Consider the following 21463-nt stretch of genomic DNA (forward strand, 5'->3'; position numbering starts at 1 on the left):
CGGGTGGGCTGCCATCTATGGGGTCGCACAGAGTCAGACACGACTGAAGCGACTTAGCAGCTTAGTAGCAGACTGTAGCCCACCAGGCTCCTCTGTCCATGAGATTTCCCAGGCAAGAATACTTAAGTGTGTTGTCATTTCCACCTCCAGGTGACCTTCCTGACCCAAGGATCAAATTCGAGTCTCCTGCATTGGCAGGCAGATTCTTTACCACTGAACCACCAGGGAAGCCTCCTCCTTATCAGATGAAGACAAGCCAAACCAGATGGCTTGGCCCTATGTTACACCAACTTCAGCCACAACTAGAGTCCAGACTTATGACTGTCCTAAATTAATTTCTACCCCAAAGGCCAACTCCTCTAAGGAACTTACAGCTTGATAAACAAAATCCCTAAATAATTACAAACAAGACAGCAAACAGTCTTGCGAAAGGCATTAATAAGATGTTTCTTTGGAAGTAATGCAGGAGGAAGGTGGGATTAATTTCTGCAGGGGGTACCAAAAGGGGAAATCTGAGTCAGGCTTTGGAACAGAAGTAATATATTAGCGTTTCTCATGGTTGTAAAATGTCAGTTTCGAATCAGTTAACTTGTAATTTCTTGAACATTCCACAAATCAAGTTGATTCCCAGTTCCTGTATGACATAACCCACTAAATATGTGTATTTCCAGGAAGTGGAATGTACTCTTTTTCTCTTTGAGAAAAAAAAAAAAAAAAAAACCCTCAAAATACCAGGTCAGTCTGAAAAAAACAGTTCCAAGTCTACATGTCACCATATGTATGTAAACCAATGTATCACTACAGAAATGGATTTTCCCTGAAAAAGAAAAATATCAAACAGTAGGAAAAAATTTAATGTAGCGTTCTATAGGAATCATACTCTTTATTCTTAACATTAAATTTCAGCTATTACTGTTTCAAGTAAAATCTCAATTTGTTCCGGTGTCTTTTCCGATTGCTAATCCTTTTAATTTTATTTCACATAAGAATTATTTTAAGTCACATAAGAAGTATAGAGGATAGAGTACAAGCTAGATACTGGAAAATCAGGTATTTATGATTGCCTTTCCCCTTTTCTGTATGAAATCATTTGTCTCCATTTTCCTGTCTGAACATATCAACTTTCAGTGAGAATGGAATGTTAATTGGTGTTATGCACAAGCTGGGCTATCATTCCTCAAATTTAAGAAGAAGGAAAAAAAAAATCAAAACAAACCCAACTGGGTTTCCTGTTTTTATTTACGGTTTTCAGTGCCCCGTTGAGGGGGGATTAAAATAAAGTGGCTCAGTTATGGCTCATCCTTCCTTCAATTAATCTACCCAAGGAGACCAGTTCCTTCCATCATCTGTCCAGATCGCAAAGCCTATTCAAGCTTCTCCCCAGGGCCCCGAAACAACATACAAAACTACTTCCTAGGGAAGCCGCAGCCTACCTCACCCTTCCAACTGGGGAAACACACAGACTCAGCCCTTTGTGGTGCGATTATATAAGCATACGAGGGCTCACTTGACACCACCCAAATCGGAGATGTGGCCTTTAAACACCATTTTGTGCCCACTCTTCTCAAAAGTGACAGTGCATGTTGGGCAAACAGGAAACAAGAATGCTTATGTCTCAACAGTGGTGACGCATTCAAAGGAATCCTCTGTAAAAACACTCTCTTGCCCTAGGTACAGTATAGAACACTGGGAAACCACGTGATCTGACGTGTACCAGGTTCCAGGATCTGTATTTCGGGGATGAGGAAGCAGAATACTTTTGCAAATTGAGTGTGTTTATAAGGCAAGTTCTCTCCGAGAATTTCCAACTCCCCTCCTGAATTTCTACTTCTCTGCTGGGGCATTACTGGAATTTGCGGAGGCAATTCTTTGTTAAGCAGAATATTAGCCAGCTTGCAGCTGCCTCCAGCCCCAAGTTGTTACGATGACCAAAGATGCCGTCATACATTTCTCAACCACATTTCCCCTCCCGCCTCCCTCCAGCGCCACCCTTGACTGAGAACCACTATGAGGCTAAAAGATGGACGATACAGTAATATACATGTTTCAATGCTATTCCCTCAAAATCATCCCATCCTCGCCTTCCCCCACAGAGTCCAAAAGAGACTTTATATCTGCGTCTCTTTTGCTGTCTCGCATATAGGGTCGTCATTACCGTCTTGAAACATGTATATTACCATATGTGAACCAGATCACCAGTCCAAGTTCAATGCATGAAGCAGGGCACTCAGGGCCGTGCACTGGGCCAACCCAGAGGGATGGGATGGGCAGGGAGGTGGGAGCGGGCTTCGGGATGGGGGACGCGTGTGCGCCCGTGGCTGATTCATGTCAATATATGGCAAAAACCACCACAACACTGTACAGTTATTAGCCTCCGATTAAAATAAATTAATTAATTTTTAAAATAGAGGGATAATACCTAGACAATGGCCTATTGACCCATGAAGATTCTTTTACTTAAGGCTTCATCTAAAGCTTTGAGGGCAATGTTAGTAGTGTTCATGGAACCAAAAGGATTCTCTGAGTCCACACCCTCACATCCGTGTCCTGCCCTGAATAAGTAGCCCAGCAAAGGGACATTCTCTGGCTTAAAAAAAAAAAAATCTATGCCTGAATTCACCGTATGTAAAACAGGCCCTTCAAAGACAAGGGTTTATCAGCGCTTCCTTCCAGGCTCCTGTTGTACATTTTGAGTGCGTTTTCACCAAAATTCATCTCGGAGACAATGAACTACGTTAACAGAAACAGAAGCTAACCAAAGCCAGCGGCTATTATGGTTTTATGAGACAAAAAACCCAGACTACAACTGTCCTTCCTCGCCAAAATAGAGCCTGTGGGTCTGCGCTTGTGTTTCGGCTTGGAGGAAGGCATCTCGCAGCGGGGTGGTGCTGCCTGTTCGTGGATCATCCAAGTTCACTGTAAATTCAATCTCTTCTTCACAGTCGACACCACAGCCTCACAGGAGTGCTTTCACACACCTGTGCAGGTACCTGGCTGTTTCTCAGACTAGGATAGGGGTATGTTCTTGGCACTCTCTCCTCCCTGACCTTGAGCTGTGTCTCCCCAGACACTACATATGCAGCTCTGAAAACAATGGTTATGGCAAAGAGCCATATGGCAAAACCATTGGGAAACTTGTAACTGATTCCTTTCTAGTGGCTAAGAAGCAACGGTCTATTTCTGCAATGGGTTCTGTCCACAACAAGCCCAGCCCGGATGTGTCTGCAGTTGTAAGCAGAACACTCTCTTCCTACCATATAAAAAGTGCAAAGACATTCTGTCCACAGACTGACCACGGGCAGTAATAACATTAGGGGCCTGGAACGGGGGCAGTCTGTCATTCCAAAGAGGAAAATGAGGCTGAAGGAAAGAACACTGCTTTCTCACTCACCACTGAGGTAAGAGCCATCTGAAAACTGTAGATGCGAGCAAGGCCGAAGTCAGCCAGCTTTATTTGTCCACTGCTGGTCACCAGAATGTTCTGTGGTTTTAGATCACGATGCACCACTCGGTGAGAATGAAGAAAGTCCAGGCCTCGGAGAAGCTGAAACATCATATCCTAAATAAAACAGAAAAACAAAATCAATCAATCGCCAAAAGGGAAATTCAACATGCTGAACTCTCAGTACTTAGAATAGTGTTTGGCACTTACAAAGCATTTGATAAATACCTGCTGAATGAATGAATCTGTCCCCCTTTCTACGGCTCTACTCTCCCATGCTCAACATTACCACAAAAAGTGTCACTCTCCACCCATATTTTATTAATGAAAGGATGATTTTAAAAATAATTTCAGGGACTTCCCCGGTGGTCCAGTGGCTAACACTGCACGCCCAGTGCAGGGAGCTCAGGTTCGATCCCTGGTCAGGGAACTAGATCCCACATGCCACAATTAAAACGTTCACATGCCTCAACTAAAGATCCCCTGTGCTGCAGCTAAGGCCTGGCGAAGCCAAATAAATATTAAAAAAAAAAAGTTTCAGATGACATAGGAAATATTCTGGAAGGGTATATGCCAAACTGGTGTCCAGGGTTAATGGTGGGGAGAGAAAGTAGTTGGCAAGAGAGGGATATTTTTCACTTCACATACTTTTATATGATTTAACACATGATTTCAACAATTAAAATCCAGTAAACAATGACAACAGCAATGGTAGTTCTTACTATTTTTATAGCACCTATTATTCAGCAGTCACTATGTGTCAAGTACTGCTTTAGTAATTCACTTAATCCATACCACAGTTCAGTTCAGTTCAGTTCAGTTGCTCAGTTGTGTCTGACGCTTTGCAATCCCGTGAATCGCAGCACGCCAGGCCTCCCTGTCCATCACCACCTCCCGGAATTCACTCAGACTCACGTCCATCGAGTCCATGATGCCATCCAGCCATCTCATCCTCTGTCGTCCCCTTCTCCTCCTGCCCCCAATCCCTCCCAGAATCAGAGTCTTTTCCAATGAGTCAACTCTTCACATGAGCTGGCCAAAGTACTGGCGTTTCCGCTTTAGCATCATTCCTTCCAAAGAAATCCCAGGGTTGATCTCCTTCAGAATGGACTGGTTGGACCTCCTTGCAGTCCAAGGGACTCTCAAGAGTCTTCTCCAACACCACACTTCAAAAGCATCAATTCTTCGGCACTCAGCTTTCTTCACAGTCCAACTCTCACATCCATACATGACCACAGGAAAAACCACAGCCTTGACTAGACGGACCTTAGTTGGCAAAGTAATGTCTCTGCTTTTGAATATACTATCTAGGTTGGTCATAACTTTTCTTTCAAGGAGTAAGCGTCTTTTAACTTCATGGCTGCAGTCACCATCTGCAGTGATTCTGGAGCCCCCCAAAATAAAGTCTGACACTGTTTCCACTGTTTCCCCATCTACTTTGAACGGTTTTATGAAGACCTACAAGACCTTTTAGAACTAACACCCAAAAAAGATGTCCTTTTCATTATAGGGGACTGGAATGCAAAAGTAGGAAGTCAAGAAACACCTGGAGTAACAGGCAAATTTGGCCTTGCAATGTGGAATGAAGCAGGGCAAAGACTAATAGAGTTTTGCCAAGAAAATGCACTGGTCATAGCAAACACCCTCTTCCAACAACACAAGAGAAGATTCTACACATGGACATCACCAGATGGTCAACACCGAAATCAGATTGATTATATTCTTTGCAGCCAAAGATAGAGAAGCTCTATACAGTCAACAAAAACAAGACCAGGAGCTGACTGTGGCTCAGACCATGAACTCCTTATTACCAAATTCAGACTCAACTTGAAGAAAGTACGGAAAACCACTAGACCATTCAGGTATGACGTAAATCAAATCCCTTATGATTATACAGTGGAAGTGAGAAATAGATTTAAGGGCCTAGATCTGATAGATAGAGTGCCTGATGAACTATGGAATGAGGTTCGTGACACTGTACAGGAGACAGGAATCAAGACCATCCCCATGGAAAAGAAAAGCAAAAAAGCAAAATGGCTGTCTGGGGAGGTCTTACAAATAGCTGTGAAAAGAAGAGAGGCAAAAAGCAAAGGAGAAAAGGAAAGATATAAGCATCTGAATGCAGAGTTCCAAAGAATAGCATGAAGAGATAAGAAAGCCTTCTTCAGCGATCAACGCAAAGAAATAGAGGAAAACAACAGGATGGGAAAGACTAGAGATCTCTTCAAGAAAATTAGAGATACCAAGGGAACATTTCATGCAAAGATGGGCTCGATAAAGGACAGAAATGGTATGGACCTAACAGAAGCAGAAGATATTAAGAAGACGTGGCAAGAATACACACAAGAACTGTACTAAAAAGATCTTCATGACCTGGATAATCACGATGATGTGATCACTAATCTAGAGCCAGACATCTTGGAATGTGAAGTCAAGTAGGCCTTAGAAAGCATCACTACAAACAAAGCTAGTGGAGGTGATGGAATTCCAGTTGAGCTGTTTCAAATCCTGAAAGATGATGCTGTGAAAGTGCTGCACTCAATATGCCGGCAAATTTGGAAAACTCAGCAGTGGCCACAGGACTGGAAAAGGTCAGTTTTCATTCCAATCCCAAAGAAAGGCAATGCCAAAGAATGCTCAAACTACCGCACAATTGCACTCATCTCACATGCTAGTAAAGTAACGCCCAAAATTCTCCAAGCCAGGCTTCAGCAGCATGTGAACCGTGAACTCCCTGATGTTCAAGCTGGTTTTAGAAAAGGCAGAGGAACCAGAGATCAAATTGCCAACATCGGCTGGATCATGGGAAAAGCAAGAGAGTTCCAGATAAACATCTATTTCTGCTTTACTGACTATGCCAAAGCCTTTGACTGCGTGGATCACAATAAACTGTGGAAAATTCTGAAAGAGATGGGAATACCAGACCACCTAACTTGCCTCTTGAGAAATCTGTATGCAGGTCAGGAAGCAACAGTTAGAACTGGACATGGAACAACAGACTGGTTCCAAATAGGAAAAGGAGTACGTCAAGGCTGTATATTGCCACCCTGCTTATTTAACTTCTATGCAGAGAACATCATGAGAAATGCTGGGCTGGAAGAAACATAAGCTGGAATCAAGATTGCTGGGAGAAATAAACTCAGATATGCAGATGACGCCACCCTTATGGCAGAAAGTGAAGAGGAGCTAAAAAGCCTCTTGATGAAAGTGAAAGTGGAGAGTGAAAAAGTTGGCTTAAAGCTCAACATTCAGAAAACGAATATCATGGCATCCGGTCCCATTACTTCATGGGAAATAGATGGGAAACAGTGGAAACAATCCATACCACAACAGTAAGGTAAATAACATTATCAACCCATTCCACAGGTCAAGAAGCTGATACATAGTAGGTGTATGTAATTAGCCCAAAGTAACACCACTAGCAAAAAAACAAAAAACAAACAAAAAAACCAGTCTTGATTTGAACCAGAGTCCAGGAAAACTGGATTCTAATTCCCAAGGCACTCCTTTATTAGATCAGTGATCATATGAGTATGGAAAACCAGGTAAGCAGTTTAACCTCACCAAGGCTCCCTTTTTCTGTCCGTAAAAACAGGAAAGTGACAAAAGCTACTGCACAGGATCACTGCTTGGAGAGCACTGGCTGCAGGAAGCAGTGACTGCTGACAGAATCAGGCAGCACGGAGGCATCTGGACCAACGTCACACCTTCTTCTAATTCTAGAACTTATAAAAGCAGGTACAATATTTTAAACTCAGAAGCAGTGCTGGATGGTAGGAATTTCAGATCGTGAACGTGATATGACCCTTTGAAATCTGGAGGTTCGCAAGACTGACCTACCCCCTCCACCCCACGTTAATACTGTGAGAATGCGTATAAAGGGAGGATGGAATTAATTCGGCTCTCGTAAGGGTTAGAAAAATGTGCAGGCAGCATCAGGGGCTTCAGAGCTGGGAGGGGCGGTGAGCACACACTTGTTCATCAGTTGGGCTCTATTTGGTTACTCCTTATAGTATTGGTATTTTCTTCAGGGGAGTTCTATCTTTAGCTCCTGGCTTATTCAAAACCAAAGCCTGCGTTTCCACCTATAAAAAGGAGAAAATGGGGCTCACTTTTCATAATACGAGAGTTAAACGAAGTAATGCACATGAAGAGGTTGTGTAGTTTGCATGAAGCAAATGATTATCGGTGAAGTGTCTCGTTTCCTAGGGGAGACGGAGTCAGAAATAACCAGAGGAAAACGTGCCCACTGTCACAAGGTCAGTGAACAAAGCACTGAGTGGGGATGATACAGGGGAACTGGGATTCTTTCTGAGCTCTGCCTAAACGGACCTGATGAACTGGCCGGGGTTACCTTCTAAGTTTCCAAAGATGAAAAGATCAGACTGCACTGTGGCGGGACCGCGGTCCAGGACTTAAGGACCACTGAGGGTAAAGCAACTTGCAACGAATAAACGAGAGTGTGAAAGGGAAGCACAAAATGTTAACGAAAGTAATCTTCTGTGGCACACAAGTCTTTATTGGAAACACATGCACGCGACTTGCGAGCAGTGGATTTTACACAGCACGACTAAGCTAACCTAATGTCACGCTGCCTTGCCATCTCTAGCTTCTTATACACTAAACACCAACCCTTTCAAACAGTACCAAGAATAAACGTGCTTGATCCACGTGTCAGTGTTCAAACAGTGTAAGCAGCCAACGAGTAGAATGAATATGTAAAAACCTGGACCAAGTAATTACTAATAAGGCCCATCTAAATCTATATGTTGGAGAAGACTCTTGAGAGTCCCTTGGGCTGCAAGGAGATCCAACCAGTCCATCCTAAAGGAGATCAGTCCTGGGTGTTCACTGGAAGGGCTGATGCTAAAGCTGAGACTCCAATACTTTGGCCACCTGATGCAAAGAGCTGACTCATTGGAAAAGACCCTGATGCTGGGAAAGATTGAGGGCAGGAGGAGAAGGGGACAACAGAGGATGAGATGGTTGGACGGCATCACCGACTCAATGGACATGGATTTGGGTAGACTCTGGCAGTTGGTGATGGACAAGGAGGCCTGGCGTGCTGTGATTCATGGGGTTTCAAAGAGTCGGACAAAACTGAGTGACTGAACTCAACTGAAATTTATGAAAAGCCTGAACTGTGTGCTGTGCTTAGTCGCTCAGTCATGCCCGACTCTTCGCAGCTCTATGGACTGCAGCCCACCAGTCTCCTCTGTCCATGGGGATTCTCCAGGCAACAATACTGGAGTGGGTTGCCAAGCGCTCCTCCAAGGAGATCTTCCCAGCCCAGGGATCGAACCCAGGTCTCCTGCATTGCAGGCGGATTCTTTACTGACTGAGCCACCTAAGTTTAAATACACGTATACAGCTTTCATTTGTGTATTTATACAGCCCTGGTAGCTCAGCTGGTAAAGAATCTGCCTGCAGCACAGAAGACCCTGGTTTGACTCCTGGGTCATGAAGATCCCCTGGAGAAGGAAACAGCTGCCCACTCTAGTATTCTGGCCTGGAGAATTCCATGGATTATATATAGTCCATGAGGTCACAAAGAGTCAGACATGACTGAGACTTTCACTTCATAGCACATACTGTATTTTCTTAGTTATAAAATCTGTCCATGCTTAATGCATGTAGAAATGTTTTTTAAAAATTAATTAAAAATCCAGAGAAAGAAAAAAAATCATGCAAAACCCCACCACTCAGAAAACAGAGAAAACTCTACTGTTAAACAACTTTGTCTTTCATGTCTTTTAAACAGATACTGGTATTAATCTGCAGTATTAATTCCATTTAAGAATGAAGCATTGTGTATAAAATTTATCATATATTATATATCAATATATATAACATTAATATATAAATATAACACATTTTAAAATAGAAATTGTTATAATTCGGTACACATTTTATAGTTGCTTTATAAAGGTTTAACAATTCATTTTGAATATTTTGCCACTTCAACAAAATTCTTCTAAAATGTAACTTTTTTATACAATATGATTTTTAGTGGCTGCATAGTTTTCTTTATATGCCGTAATCATTATTATTTGGTTTTAGGTTGTGTTATTTTGCTACTTATTCTAAGAGTGTAGGTCTCCTCTATTTAAAGGCAAATGTAGATTAAAATGACTTGTTAACATCACACGAAAGCACAGTTTAGGCAGTGAGAACACATATACTGGTCTAACGTTTGATCCCATGTAAATGACACCTATGTATAAAGAGTTGGTTCTATGTAAGAATTACCACTCTTTAGATTTTATCAGGCTACTTTTTTTTTTTTTTTTTTGGTTAGCAAACTGGGTTTTCTTTTAAACCCAAAACATCCGGCTACAATTAGAGTTTCAAACTAGCAAACCTTGAGTTAATTATTATTATTTTTTTTAATTGCCAACAATCTCGTTTCCTTCACTAATTCCAATGCATTGATGCACTGGAGCATGATGGACTTGTAACTCTGGTCACAAATAAGAATAAGAACTCTGGTCCCAATTTCTGAGAATTATATGAATGAATAAACTGTAACACTGAACAAAGAAAGGAGAAACATACACCTTTCCTTCAGCATCGCAAGCAGTTTGATCAAAGACATCTCAAAGGATTCTCTACTTAAGCTTATTATCTGTTCCATCTCAATTTATAGTATCGTGAGACATACTTTTAAATTAGCTCCTCAAGATTTTAATCTAAATTAATCTGTCTTATACAAGACTCAAATATTTCACAGTAATCCCAGTGATGCAATGCAATGAAACTACGGATACTGCCAATTAAGTTAAACATAGGTTTAAAACCTTTTAATGTTACAGTGCCCAATTCTGGTATAAAAGGTTTGAATGTCTAGTCCCACTAATGATAAACAGTCACTGGGGGCCCTCATTCTGTCTTTCTGAAACATGTGACGTGGGAGCCTGTTTCAACAGGACACCATCCTGGAATGAAGTCTGGCTCCTAGAGGCTTCAGATGGGGTTTCGTCCCTGGCAATGCCCTTAAAAAGACTCCGGACTTCAGTCTGAACACCAGAAGTCTTCAAAGCCTTGTAGCAACAGTTAGTTTCTCTTAAGCATTCTAGAGCTCTAATTCTCTTGTTTCTTTGAGAACAAAACAAGCAAACTGAAAATCTACCTCAAGCTTTCCTAATGGGAAAAAGTTTTATCATTGGGTCTTTTTTTTCCCAGTGGTAAAAAACAGTAAGTTTCAAAAGGTACTTAAAACACCAACTTACATACCATAAGGTAAATCACAGAAATGACAGCTCTCAATAGACAATTCTGGACTTTTGAATATATCTACCTAAATCTAAGCGACGGATTCACACCCTCGGGTTTCAGCAACAAAAATATGTCAGTAGTTTATTGATTTAAACAGTTAAGACATATACAGCTTGTACAAAGTTAATCACTTTTTTCTCCTTAGAATGTATAAACCACAGTCTTTTCAAATTTGTTATCCAAGTTTTAACAGAAGCGTCTTTATAAATGATTTGTTGTTTCATACAAAGATCTCCTATCCAGTTTGTTTCTTATGAAGGATGTTAGAGGAATCACACAGATCAACACAACAAAGGTTTTTGTGTTTTTTTAACAACACTAAACCAATACCATGTTGACTTGCCTGCAGTGCAGGAGAGTCGGGTTCAACTCGTGGGTCGGGAAGATCCCCTGGAGGAGGGCACGGCAACCCACTTTAGTATTCTTGCCTAGGAGACTCCACGGACAGAGGAACCTGGCAGGCTAGAGTCCAGAGGGTCACAGCGAGGCGGACTCGACTGAGCGACTACCACTACACGCTACACTGTAAGAACAGAAGTAAAGATCCCCTGATGACAAAATCATAAAGCAGAGGACTCCTGGCAATAGTGAGGGCTAGTCTCAGGATCTCTTTCTTTTTCCTCTTTTTGTTGATTACAAGTACATATATTAAAATGTTAATCGTGGTAAGGTATATATATAATTTCCCACCTTAACCGATTTCAAGTGTATAGTTTAGTAGTAAGTATATTCAAACTGCTGTATAACCAATCTCCTGAACTTTTCTCTCTTGCAAAACTGAAACTCTATACCCACTACACAACTCTTCACTGCTCCCTTCCTCCCAGACCCTGGCAACCACTCCTCCACCCTCTGTCTCTACAAATCTGGCTACTCTAGATACCTCATGAAAGTGGAATCATAATGTATTTGTTCTCGTGACTGGCTTATTTCATCTAGTGTAATGTCCTCAAAGTTCATCCATGTTGTAGCGTGTGTCAGAGTTTCCTTCCTTTTAAAGCTGAATAATATTCTGCTGTCTGGACTGACGACATTTTGCTTATCCATTCATCTGCTGAAGGATGAACTTGTATTATTTTGGCTACTGTAAGAATACGCTACAAATGTTGGTATATAAATATAAGTATCTCTTTGTGACCGTGACTTCAATAATTTCGGGTATATAGGCCCACAAGCGGATTGCTGAATCTAGTCCCAGGATCTTTAAAAAAAAAAAAAAATCACAGTTCTTCTGTAAAATGTGGTACAATATTACTGCATAAGCAATGAAGTAATGGGTAACAATGGCTGGTCCTGGGCAGTCTATCAGGTGGCCTCACTCACTCCTCGGCGACCTCACTCACTCCTCCCACTTCTGTGCTTAAAGGAGAATCTGCCTGAAGTCACTGTATTAAGCTTGGTGTACGGTCTACACTGCACTCCACTCCAAAGCCTGACAGCGGCTTCTCCCGCTGTCACTGATCGAGGCACAGTGTTAACACTGGGCTGCAAAAGACGGCATTCTAAACTCCTCACTCTGGGCCTCAAGAGAACCCACAGAATGCTTCACCTCGAGTCACAAAGGGCAAAACAAATTCCAAAAAAGGCAAGAGGAGGGTTAAAGCGGGTTCCTTAAAGCTTCAGATCAGCTGGGAAGTAAAACTGGTCAATTGAAAGTAAGGAATAAATGGGAGGCCCTGAAGATTAGCCACAAGTCGTGGGCTATTAGCTTCCAAAGGGAGGAGGTGAGACGGCCGAGGAAAGGGACGCCTGGCCTGGGGGTTCTTCAGCAGGAACAGAGGCAAAGCCCCTTGTTGCAGGTGCTGGCTCTCCTGCTTTCACTGCTTCGAGGAAACTGGATGAAAGCACAGTGAAAGTCATCTCCCACATAAATTTTATTAACAAAATACGTATTCTGAAGAGAGCGTAAAAAGGAGCCATACATATTATTCAATCCTGGAACTGATGATAATGCTGAGTAAGAAAAGAATCAGTCCCACCTAAGTGCAAATAAGAAAATCACAACTGATGTTCACCAAACCTGGAAATATAGTCGGTGTTTGAGGGACAATGCAATGGCTAAATGGACCGTCGAAAAGAAGCAATCATTACCTCATCATGACGGCTATTCCTAACCCACACTGGAAAGTCACTGGGAACTGAAACTGCAGATAGCAATGTCAATTATAACTTCCTCAGATCGGGATACAAAAACTGACATTGCATAAACAAGAAAATACAAAGTATAAGTGCTTAGGTTGCTGGCCAATGACTCAAAATGGTTTTTGTTCTAGACAAAATAGAGATCACACTGTTTTGTGATCCTTTCAAAATCACTTAACAATATACTGTGGCTATTTCCCCATTTCAAAACATATTCTTCATAATAAAAAAATTTAACAGTATGCTTTTCTTAAACAGTTTTTTTTTTTGTCAATTTGCTGTGTTGGGTCTTAGTTGTGTGGGATCTTTCGTTGTGGCCCACGGACTCTCTAGTTGTGACCCACGGGCTCAGGCGTGTGTGGGCTTATCTGTTCAGCAGCACCTAGGATCTTAGTTCCCTGACGAAGGATCGAACCCTGCCTTGCAAGGTGGATTCTTAGCCACCCAACCACCGGGGACGTCCCCAATAGAATGCTTTTTAATGACTGGATCTGGACAGACTATCTCGTCTTCCTGCATTTTCCTTCTCACTTCCCTCATCTGAAAGCTTGTCTCTCCCTCCATACTTGCCTCCTCTCCAAATGAGATAGTATATCAGAGACGTTGCTTTTTCCAAAGAGTGGAGCAAATGATTGTTTGCCGACATTGTTGGGTGCCAGTCATGAAGGACTGATCCCTGGCAATCACATTCCTTTTTGCTAGGAGTGGATCCAGAGACCCAGTCCTAGCTACTGAGACATATAGGCACATTTCACAAAGTATTTTTCCCCTAGTAAGACCACTGCAGAAAACTCTCTGCTGTACTGCCTCCTCATCCCCTAGCCCTCACTCTCCACCTGTGCACCTTACGCTAAATGCTATTGCTTGAGGGCATGGACATGAGACTGTAGCAACCAGCTTGACATGGAAACGGAGATTTCATCTGCACACAGGCAATGCCAGAGTGTAATGAGGGAAACAGTCTGGTCTCTGAGGACATCACTGAACAGCAGGATTGACTTTGGGGCTGCCCACCACTGGCCTCGTAGTTAGGGCAATAATGCTCTTGTGTGTGTGCCTGCTAAGTTGCTTGTTGTGTCCAACTCTTTGCAACCCTGTGAACTGGAGCCCCCCAGGCTCCTCTGTCCATGGGATTATCCAGACAAGAATACTGGACTGAGTTGTCATTCCCTCCTCCAGGGGATCTTCCCAACCCAGAGATGGGAAACCGAGTCTCTTGTCTCCTACATTGGCAGGTGGGTTCTTTACCACTAGCATCACCTGGGAAGCCCAATAATGCTCTTGAAAGTGAACGTTGCTCAGTCACGTCTAACTCTTTGCAACCCCATGGACTATACAGTTCATGGAATTCTCCAGGCCAGAATACTGGAGTGGGTAGCTGTTCCCTCCTCCAGGGGATCTTCCCAACCCAGGGATTGAACTCAGGTCTCCCACATTGCAGGCAGATTCTTCACCAGTTGAGCTACCAGGGAAGCCCAAAAATTGGCTTGTGGGATCTTTGTTCCCTGACCAGGGGTTGAACCTGGGCCCCCTGAAGTGGAAGCACAGCCTCCTAACCACTGGACTGCCAGGGAATTCCCCCCAAAATAATGCTCTTACTTCAAGACATTTCTTCATCAAGTGTTCTACAACTTGCCATCTACTGTTCTTACAACTTGTAAGAACAACTGTGACCTGTTCTATAACTGAAAATTATACTAACAACTCAAATTATATTAACTAAAACCTGTTAAGGTCACTACCTTCCATTTAACCCCCGCCCCCCAATGAAACATGGCCCCCCAACCCCCTTAGCTTCAGGAAACTTGGACTTCTTCAACTCCACTCCATTCTGCGCCATCTACTCCCATGGCTAAAATCAGGAACATGTTATTACTTAACCTCAATCTTTTTTTAATTAAAACTGTAAAAGTCACTTTACATTTATTTGAAGGTCAAAATACCACTTAAATTCACATAAACTCCTTAGCATAATTAATGAAACGTGGAAAGCAACTTCTTCAAGCACCGTTGGTTAAATCTGTCAATTCCCTCACCTCTTCGGTTCTGAGGTCATTCTGTCTCATCGTCTATGCGAAGATTAACCTCAATGAGCGCAAATGCTGTCTTTCTCAGCTGCTCTACCTGTGCTTCAGAGAGCTGTTAAGCGGGGAAATGACCACATATGTGTCTACTATTAATACAAAGTCAGTCTCCAACCCTGATGATGACGGTGCTACCAGGGATCGTCCAGGTCCCTAGTTAGCTCTTGTGGTGTCCCTGTAGGTGGCATTCTCACTGCTGTCCCTCTACTTTATCACCTCTCTTCCTCTCTGAGCACATTGGAGTACATTCCACTTGAGAGAGAAACACAGGCCACCAAGGGATGCTATCAACGTCCTGGGCGCCACCCACCCATTGATAAGCACTGGCATCTACCCGTCTCCGTCCCTTCCTGGTGGGAAAGCCTCCCTCCCTTCCCTGCAGTGTTCATCTTCCTCCTGTGCTCTCAGTCTCCTTCATTCCAGCTTCCTCAGGTCCTGCCCTCACTCCACTACCCACTGCCCTTCCTAATGTATCTGGGACTTCCCCTTCTATTGCCCCTTGACCATGAACAACCCAAGCAACCCCCTTCCTTCCTTGGCCAACGGTCTTTAGGGTGCACACTTTCTCATTCCCCACCCACACCACATCCATACCGTGAATGGAAATGCAATGGCTCTTGCAAGATCACCAATAAGCACTTGACTTGCCACAACCAAGAATTTCTACTCTTAACTGAATCCTGCCACGGCATTTCACATGGGATCCCTCTCTCCTCTGCACTGTTCTTCAGAAAGGAAAGATATGCTAAGTGTCTGATTAGAAATGTAATGCATATTCACTGTTAAATGTAGAGAGATCAAAATACAAGGGGAAAAAAAGACGTAAGACATGAGATAACAGGACTCTGAACCAGAATACTAGAAAAAGAAAAGAGGGGAAAGGCAATCCAAGAGACGAATGCAATCTGTTAATGCTTGTTTCCAGAGGTCAACTTTAGGGGGCCATCTTCTGAGGGCTCTGCTACATCTCCCAGTTAGACACTAGGTGTACTTGGGCCTGCTACTTAACCTTCCCTTCCCTCGCATCCAGCCTTGGTTTCCTCATCTGTAAAATGGGGATAACACTCTCTTGAGGGCGGCTGTGAGAATGAAAAACACTGTGAATTTCCTGGCTTGTCCACTGGGTTCAGAACTGATGCCACGAAATCAAGAGGAGGACTTGCCATGAGCAGTGGTGTCCAGCAACACCCTGGGTTTAGACTCATCTAGTTTCTCCGGTTGGGACGTGAACAATCGCCAACTTTCGAAACAGTCATTGTGGTGGTGGTGCTCAGTTGCTCAGTCGTGTTTGACTCTGAAGCCTGCAGCCCGCCAGGCTCCTCTGTCTATGGGATGTCCCAGGCGAGAATACTGGAGGGAGCTGTCATTTCCTTCTCCAGGGGATCCTCCCAGTCCAGGGATCAAACCCACGTCTCTTGTGTCTCCTGCACTGGCACGTGGCTGCTTTACCACTGAGCCTCCAAGGTCACAAACACTACCGTGTGCATACTAGAGGATACATCTTTAAAGTAGTTACCACAGTGAGTGAAGTCGCTCAGCCGTGTCCAACTCTTTGCGACCCATGGACTGCACCCTACTACGCTCCTCTGTCCATGGGATTTTCCAGGCAAGAGTACTGGAGTGGGATGCCATTTCCTTCTCCAGAGGATCTTCCTGACCCAGGGATTGAACCCAGGTCTCCTGCAGTGCAGGCAGACACTTTACCGTCTGAGCCACCAGGGAAGTTTAAATCAAGTGTTATGTTCCCTGTTCTTAATTTTGAAAAACTAAACATTTAGCATTTTAGGTCCTGAAGGGTCCTTAGAAATCATCTGTTACTATTCACTGAATGTATTTCACGTCTCTTTTTGTATAAGACGCAACTTTCTAAGGTGGCTTCAAATTGCTTTTTAACCTATTCCTGGGGACTGACTTTTCTGTTGAGGTTCCCTCAAATGGTCCTATGGGTGTTTCCATGAGAATAACAATATGCTATAAAATGCAATATAGCTTTTTACTTAATCAACATATTTGTTCAGAAGCTACTACTAAGTAGGGAAATACATTCCTAATGGATTTTCTTATATAATTAACTTTGGTTGCTTTCCCGGCTTAAATAAGAATGAGAATTTGTGATATTATTCCCTTATGTTATGCATTAATGCTGAACTGTGTGCACTTCAATACAGAGAGGCGGAGAGGAGCGAAAAGAACACTTAGCTTCTTTGGGTCCAAAAATGGTCTTTACAAAGGTTTTTATTATAGGTCATAAAACACTGCTTACCACAATGCACCTCTTCCTTGAAAAAGAGAAGAAATCCCTGCAGTGGTGAGAAGCCGAAAACAACACCCTGAGAGTGTTCGTGCCTCCTTCCCATAAACACATCTGTGTGTGTTATCTGTTCTGGGTCAAGCCGCGTGCACAGCTGTTTAAGGGGGCTCAGAAGAGGCGGCGCTTCAGCAGTTGCTAGTTCATGTTCTTTCAAGGACTGAGTTTTTAAGCTGGCAGCCTATTAGGAGACAGGCGGCAAATGCATCTCCAGGGGAAGGAGGAACAAATGCTCCTGGCTAATAAGTTCTTCCACGGACAGGAAGAAGAGCCTCTGGGTGGTCATATCTAGACAGGAAAAGCAGGGAGGCAGGAGAAAACGGGACCTTTAGGCCAAGGGGAACGGAAGAGCATTTGCCAAGGCGAAAGTAAACAAAACACCCAACACTTGGTTCAGAATCTAATGACTATCTTACTGTACAAAGAATTCAGCAAGTTAGTGTTAAAATAGCCAATGCGATAGGAATTGTCTAGGCAAAGATGGGTGGCACCAAGGCTAGGAAGCTTAGTCTTAGGAGCACCCAGGTACCAAGCACAGGCAAATTTTATACAGCAAGTGTTGTTCCGGTTTAAGGATGCCTCTCCCCTAAATGCAGGATTGGCTTAAAGCTCAACATTCAGAAAACGAAGATCATTGCATCCGGTCTGGTCCCATCACTTCGTGGGAAATAGATGGGGAAACAGTGGAAACAGTGTCAGACTTTATTTTTGGGGGTTCCAAAATCACTGCAGATGGTGATTGCAGCCATGAAATTAAAAGCCACTTACTCCTTGGAAGAAAAGTTATGACCAACCTAGATAGCATATTCAAAAGCAGAGACATTACTTTGCTGACTAAGGTCCGTCTAGTCAAGGCTATGGTTTTTCCTGTGGTCATGTATGGATGTGAGAGTTGGACTGTGAAGAAAGCTGAGTGCCGAAGAATTGATGCTTTTGAAGTGTGGTGTTGGAGAAGACTCTTGAGAGTCCCTTGGACTGCAAGGAGGTCCAACCAGTCTATTCTGAAGGAGATCAGTCCTCGGATTTCTTTGGAAGGAATGATGCTAAAGCTGAAACTCCAGTACTTTGGCCACTTCATGCGAAGAGTTGACTCATTGGAAAAGACTTTGATGCTGGGAGGGATTGGGAGCAGGAGGAGAAGGGGAAGACCAAGGATGAGATGGCTGGATGGCATCACGGACTCGATGGACGCGAGTCTGAGTGAACTCCGGGAGGTGGTGATGGACAGGGAGGCCTGGCGTGCTGCGATTCATGGGGTCGCAAAGAGTCGGACATGACTGAGCGACTGAACTGAACTGAAACGCAGGATCAGGGTCTTTTATTTTTTAATTATTATTATTTTTAGAAAAAAAGTAATTGGAGGGTAACTGTTTTACAGTGTTGTGCTGGTTTTGGCTGTACAACACAGGGTGGTGATTTAGCCGCTCAGTCGTGTCCAACCCTTGTGACCCCGCAGACTGCAGCCCACCAGGCTTCTCTGTCCGTGCAATTCTTCAGGCAAGACTACCAAAGTGTTTTGCCATTTCCTTCTGCAGGGGATCTTTCTGACCCAGAGACTGAACCCGAATCTCCTGCCTGGCAGGCAGATTCTCTACCACTGAGCCACAACTGAGTGAATTAGCTCTAAGTGTGTATATGTCCCCTGCCTCGTGAATATCATGCCCCACCCCCAGCCTGTCCCACCCCCTAAGTCATCAGAGAATGCTAGGCCGAGCTCCCTGGGCGATACAGCAACTCCGCAGCTTCCCACACTTTCCCCACGCAGTGCACACCTCTCAATTCGTCCCATCCTCTCCCTCCCTCACTGTGAGGATGCTGGTCGTGAACATACCCCTCCAGTCTTTAAATCTTTTTCCCGGCCCACCTCAAATTCCCAGTTAGCCTTTTGGATCATTCTCTTTCCAGGAACCACAAAAATCATCTTCTACTGATCCTCCAAGGCCTCACCTTAGTAAACACCTGGCCATCCCGACTTCTACGATTAAGACTGGGAACCTGTCCTAGTCTCCAGCTCCACCTGGGCTTTCAGCACCACCTTCTCTGGGTCTCTGGCAAGCTCCCTTTTGCCATCCACAACAGTTACCACAAACATGCAGCGTTTGTGTGTTTCCAGTCATGTGTCTCAAAAGAATTCTGAATTCTGCCTTCACCTCCTCACCTCACTCATTCCTGGCTCCAACAGTTATATTCTGAGCATCCGAAGTCATCCTGGCAGATGGGCCCTCTCCCCCGAGGGTCAGACATGCAAACGTCAATGCTTCCTGCTCAGCTTTTCTAGAATATTCCACAGCGACTGATCTCAGAATGTCCTCAGATAGCAACACAGTTTCGTCACCGTGATCAAACTTTGCAGCCTGCACTTCTTATCTTAAATACTGGCACCCCTGTCCATCCAAACAATCGATCCACAAATCTGACAGACATTTTAGATCCCTTCTCTCCACCCAACCAGTCCTAGTAATGTGATTCCTAAATTTCCTTTCAAATCCTACCTCGAGTTGCCCGTATCTCTTGCCTGTATGACTGCAATGTGTCCCAACACAGCCCCTGTCTTTAGATTTAAGCATGCATTTTAAATCTTCTCTCTTCCCCATAGTGGTAACGAAATGACATTTCTGAAATGGAAATCTTCTTCGTACAGAAGCCACCTACTGTTCACTAGAAGACAAAGGGAGAACCTGGCTGCTTCCTAAAGGACTTTCCTGTCTGATCCTGACCCTGATCCTGGTTGCGTTTCCAGCTCTTTCTAAGCCCTGAAGATGGTTAGCTCGGTGCTATCCCTGTCCCTCTGCAACGCTACTCCGTGCTTGGGGAGCCCCTCCACCATCCCGCTCCCATCCGATTCTTTGCCATCTGTCTTCCAGGACTTACTTCAAGAAGATCTTGGCCAAGTCCTGAGCAAACCTCCTCACACCCACAGACTAAGCCTGGCGCCCCCTTCTATCATCCCATAGCACTCAGGTGTAGTTCTGTCAGGGAATATACCCTGCTTTTCTGTAACCAGGATATCTTCCTCCCCAGACTAGAGCCCCTCGATGCTAAGGAAGAACCTAGAAATGTGAGTGGGGTGAGAAAAACAAAGGGGCATTTTACAGATGTGGTTTTTAAACCAGGCATTCTACATACACTACTTTTTTAATTTCACAGCCACCCCTTAAGTAAACTCAGAGTAACTAGTCCAGGTTTGTGTCCCAGGCCAGCTTTGGAGGCAGGCACAGTGCTCAGCTGGAGAACCACGGTGCCTGGTCTAATGGCCCTCCTGGTGGAGCAGAAAGGAGGCCGATTCTGTGAGGTCAGGAAGGAGCCTCCCACCCAGGACTGGCTCCACCCGACCAGGTACCCCAGGCGCACGTGGCCACTTCAGCTGTTCAGTGAACAGTTTGAAGGTAATGAGCAAACCATGTTTTGACAATGTGCTATGACCCAGCAATTTCACTTCTAGGAATTCACCCAACAGGACCAACAGCACAGTTCAGAATAAGTCAATACAAGTGGGTCAATGCTATTTTGTCTGAAAGAGTAAAAAAACAACAACAAAAAAACCCACTTAAAATGTCTACCAATAAGGGAATAGTTTAATAAATTGTGAGGAGTCTACAATGTAATAACAAGCAGCCATTAGAAAGAACCTGGGTAATTCTAACATGCTAACTAGATAAATTAATAAGTAAAAGAACATGCCTTAGGGTAACACATACAGTTTGATTCTATTTTGATAAAAGGAAAGCGTACATATTGGTGTATGTGTGAACATGTCTGTGTTATAGGACACGGGGTTAAGTCGGAATTTTCGATAACCAACAGATACATTTTTAGTTTAAATATGTCCCTTGCAATATAAAGGACATATTTATAGGAACAAATTTTTTTGTGGTTTGTTGATATGCAGATTTAACTGAAAGTCTTTATCTCATAAATCTACCAGCCCAGCCTGCTTAGTTGCTTCAGTCGCAACTTCAGACTCTTTGTGACCCTATGGACGGTAGCTCACCAGGTCTCTCTGCGCAGGAGATTCTCCAGGCAAGAATACTGGAATGGGTTGCCATGTCCTCCTCCAGGGGAACTTCCTTACCCAGGGATCGAACCGTATCTCTTACGTCTCCTGGCAGGTAGGTTCTTTATCACTTGTGCCACCTGGGAAGCCACCAACCCCATGTGAACACAGATAAAAACGTACAGAAGCCCCGACGGAGGCACAGCTACAGGTAAAGG

At 43.8% G+C, this 21463-nt stretch overlaps 1 protein-coding gene across 4 annotated transcripts in view; it reads right to left on the minus strand.

Annotated features, from left to right (window-relative positions):
- The window catches only part of CDK6 (cyclin dependent kinase 6), a 263408-nt gene that overhangs the window by 136070 nt on the left and 105875 nt on the right, over positions 1-21463 (minus strand). For all 4 annotated transcript variants that reach the window (XM_042248370.1, XM_027968446.2, XM_042248372.1 and 1 more), the window contains exon 4: positions 3392-3559. In XM_042248370.1, coding sequence (XP_042104304.1) covers positions 3392-3559 — 168 coding nt within the window. The remainder of the gene's footprint in view (positions 1-3391; positions 3560-21463) is intronic.

Source organism: Ovis aries, chromosome 4 (assembly GCF_016772045.2).
Source record: "Ovis aries strain OAR_USU_Benz2616 breed Rambouillet chromosome 4, ARS-UI_Ramb_v3.0, whole genome shotgun sequence".
Taxonomy (NCBI): domain Eukaryota; kingdom Metazoa; phylum Chordata; class Mammalia; order Artiodactyla; family Bovidae; genus Ovis; species Ovis aries.